Here is a 2,855-nt window from a genome sequence, read left to right as displayed (position 1 = left end):
GATGCAGAGTTAAGTAATCAGAACCAGAAGGTCCTTATATACAGTAACAGCAATATTTTAATGATGATCACACAACAAACTGTGAATGACTATCGACTCTGATCGAGAAAATGATCTAAGAGGACTCATGATGAAAAATGCTGTCCACCTCCAGAGAGAGAACTGACAGTGTAAATTGAAGTATATTTTTTCACTTCTTAATTTTCATTCTTTTTATTACATAGGTAATAAACGTTTTTCATGATTTTCTATGTATATAAAGAAAATTGTTGTCTCCCTTTTTTCTCACCTCAGTCCTTCTCTCTTGTTCCTTTTCTGCCTCCCCTTCCAACTGATCTCCAATTTAGGTGCTTGCAGATCAGCCACCATTCTTTTAAAAGCCCCCTTTTTTATACCAGTATAAACAAGACAGACTTTATTCTCATTGGTTTCGATAATCATACATCACTTTATTGACCATTTCAACATGATTTCAAATAAATACAAAGATATTTTCAGTATCACTTTCAGTCACTCACATTGAGAATCACCCTTAGTAAGTAGAATCGACAGCCCTCTACTCATTAATAATGGGGCAGATAATGAGTGATCCAGGGGTACATTCTTCCTTAGGCATGCCAAAAGAGAAGTAAGGGCGGAGACGCCCTTCAAAGACTATATTTGAGGGACTATAGATGAGACATCTGTCTATGACATTATAAAATGCTATATGTCCTTTTTCATAATCAAGAAAAATTCCTACTTTGTGTATAGGCTGAATCGATTGAAAGTCATTATGTGAATTCAAAATGAAGGAACAATTTCCAGATGTGCAGCCTGCTAGGATCCTTACATCCTCAGATGAGGAGGAGAGTTGCCCCTTTCTGCTGACTGAATCTTTACAGATGCCCAATTCCCACTCTGTCTTGTCTCCCACCTCCACTTCCCAATAGTGTTTGCCTGAGGTGCAGGTCTGGGCCCCCAAAACAGCGAGAACATAGTCAAATCTCTCTTTGTTGTTAGGAAGGTCCTGAGGGACACTTCCATACTTGACCTTCTTCAAGTCTTCAGACAGGGTGAGATGAGGATTGGCTGATTCAGGATCAAAAGTGATATCCCTCTGGAAACTCATGAGCATTTCTCTCAAAGCTGTGATGGAGTAGGGGGTCCAGCCAAGGGAAGGAAGCTCTGGTTTTTGAAGTAGGCATTCCTCATTCTTTTCCAAAGTGCCTGTCATATCCTGCAGCACTTCCAAGGGTGCCTTATCCAAATTCTCCTCTATTTCTATGATCATCCGTTGCAGGTTCTGGATTGGCTGGGACAACTCAGCCTTTCTTTCCTCCAGTTTGTTGATCACACTGTCTCTGGATTCCTGATCGAGTTTTTTCAAGTACTGACATTGTTCATCCCGTAAGAACTGGCGCATTCTCCCATATTCAGAAATAATGGACTGTTTCAAATCATAGGTGTCCTTCTTAAAGCGTGTCTTTCTTCTTCTCACTTTGACCAATGACATTTTAAATTCCTGTTCTTTTTTCTGTAAGATATTCCTTGTCTCCTGGAGCTTGTCCTTGTACTTATCAGTCACTGTTTCCAAGGGAAGGACATGATGATCCTTGTGCTCTGGGGCTAATAGACAAGAATCACAGAGGAGTCTCTGGTCTTCCTCACAGAAGAACTTCTCTTTTTCCCCATGTTCATCACAGGTGGTCAGGCCCACCACGCTCTGCAGCAAATGAGATCTCAGCCTCTTACCAGTGATGGACAGATTCTGCAGTTGCTTGTTGGGCACCAGGTCACTGTGTCTGATGACTCCTCTGCACTCTGGGCAGGTGAAGGTTTCATCGTCTCCCTCCTTGCACTGGAGAAGACATCCTGTGCAAAAGGAATGGCCACATTTGACAGTCACTGGATCAGTGATGCAACCCAGACAGATGGAGCAAGTCAGCTCTGCCTTGAGGTTTTCAATTAAGTCTCTTGCATCCATTCCTCTGCCTCTGATTCCTTCCTTCTTCAATATTCCTCTCAGAAGAAATAATGCTAGCTCTTCCTCTTGAGCTCAGCCAGGAAAAGATATTAGCACTGAGTTGTGGATCCCTTCTTTTATACCTCTTCCTCTGCTTAGCCCCTCCCTTTACTCCACCCCCAGAAGGTGAGAACTCTTGACTTTTGGGAGGGCTTCCAGGGCTCTACTCTATGGCTGAGTTCTCACCTTTCTTCTAATCCTACAATTCAGCATCACCATCTGTATCAGTAAGGCAACATTCTCATATTGACAGTGACCATGAAGACACTGGAAAGCAATATTAATATGGTCATTATGTCTCCAGTTAAAAATCAGATCTTTTCTACCCAATCCTCACTGGCTTGAAGGATTGAAGGACAAAACAACTCTGGTCTAAAGTGCCTAGGTTTGAGCACCGTTGTGAACCTTGAAGGCCATAATTCTGAAAAGAGAAAATGGGGAGAACTCTGTTTCATTGAAGAGACTAGAAGTACTTAGGATGTAGGAATTCTCACCTTTTGGGGGAGAGGTAAAAAGAGGAGGTTAAAGAAGGAAGGTATAAAAAAGATACCAGCAAGTCAGTTCTCAAATCTTTTGTGGTTGACTTCTGAGGACAGAGCCAGCCTTATCCTTTCTGAGTGGAATATCTCAGAACAAAGGAATCAGAAATAAGTTTCTCTTGGAATAAAAAGAAATTTTTATATAAAAAGACATCTCAGTCTAATCAGTGAATCACAACAGTGAGAGGGGACAAAAATTAGAGAGTGAGAGGGATAATGCCAAATTGAATATGTGTGTTGGTAATGGGAGGAGGCAGCTTGCAGGACAAAGATGATGCTTTGGCAATTTTCCTTGCCCTGTTTCCATCTCA

At 41.6% G+C, this 2,855-nt stretch overlaps 1 protein-coding gene across 1 annotated transcript; it reads right to left on the bottom strand.

Annotated features, from left to right (window-relative positions):
* Positions 1-556: 556 nt before the first annotated feature.
* LOC118837290 (probable E3 ubiquitin-protein ligase TRIML1) lies at positions 557-1,966 on the bottom strand. The gene has a single exon (XM_036744185.1). The coding sequence runs from the start codon at positions 1,964-1,966 to the stop codon at positions 557-559; it is 1,410 nt and encodes a 469-aa protein (XP_036600080.1).
* Positions 1,967-2,855: the final 889 nt, after the last annotated feature.

The sequence above is a fragment of the Trichosurus vulpecula genome, chromosome 2, assembly GCF_011100635.1.
Source record: "Trichosurus vulpecula isolate mTriVul1 chromosome 2, mTriVul1.pri, whole genome shotgun sequence".
In the NCBI taxonomy this organism is placed as follows: Eukaryota; Metazoa; Chordata; class Mammalia; order Diprotodontia; family Phalangeridae; genus Trichosurus; species Trichosurus vulpecula.
This window is presented reverse-complemented; position numbering and strand designations above follow the sequence as displayed.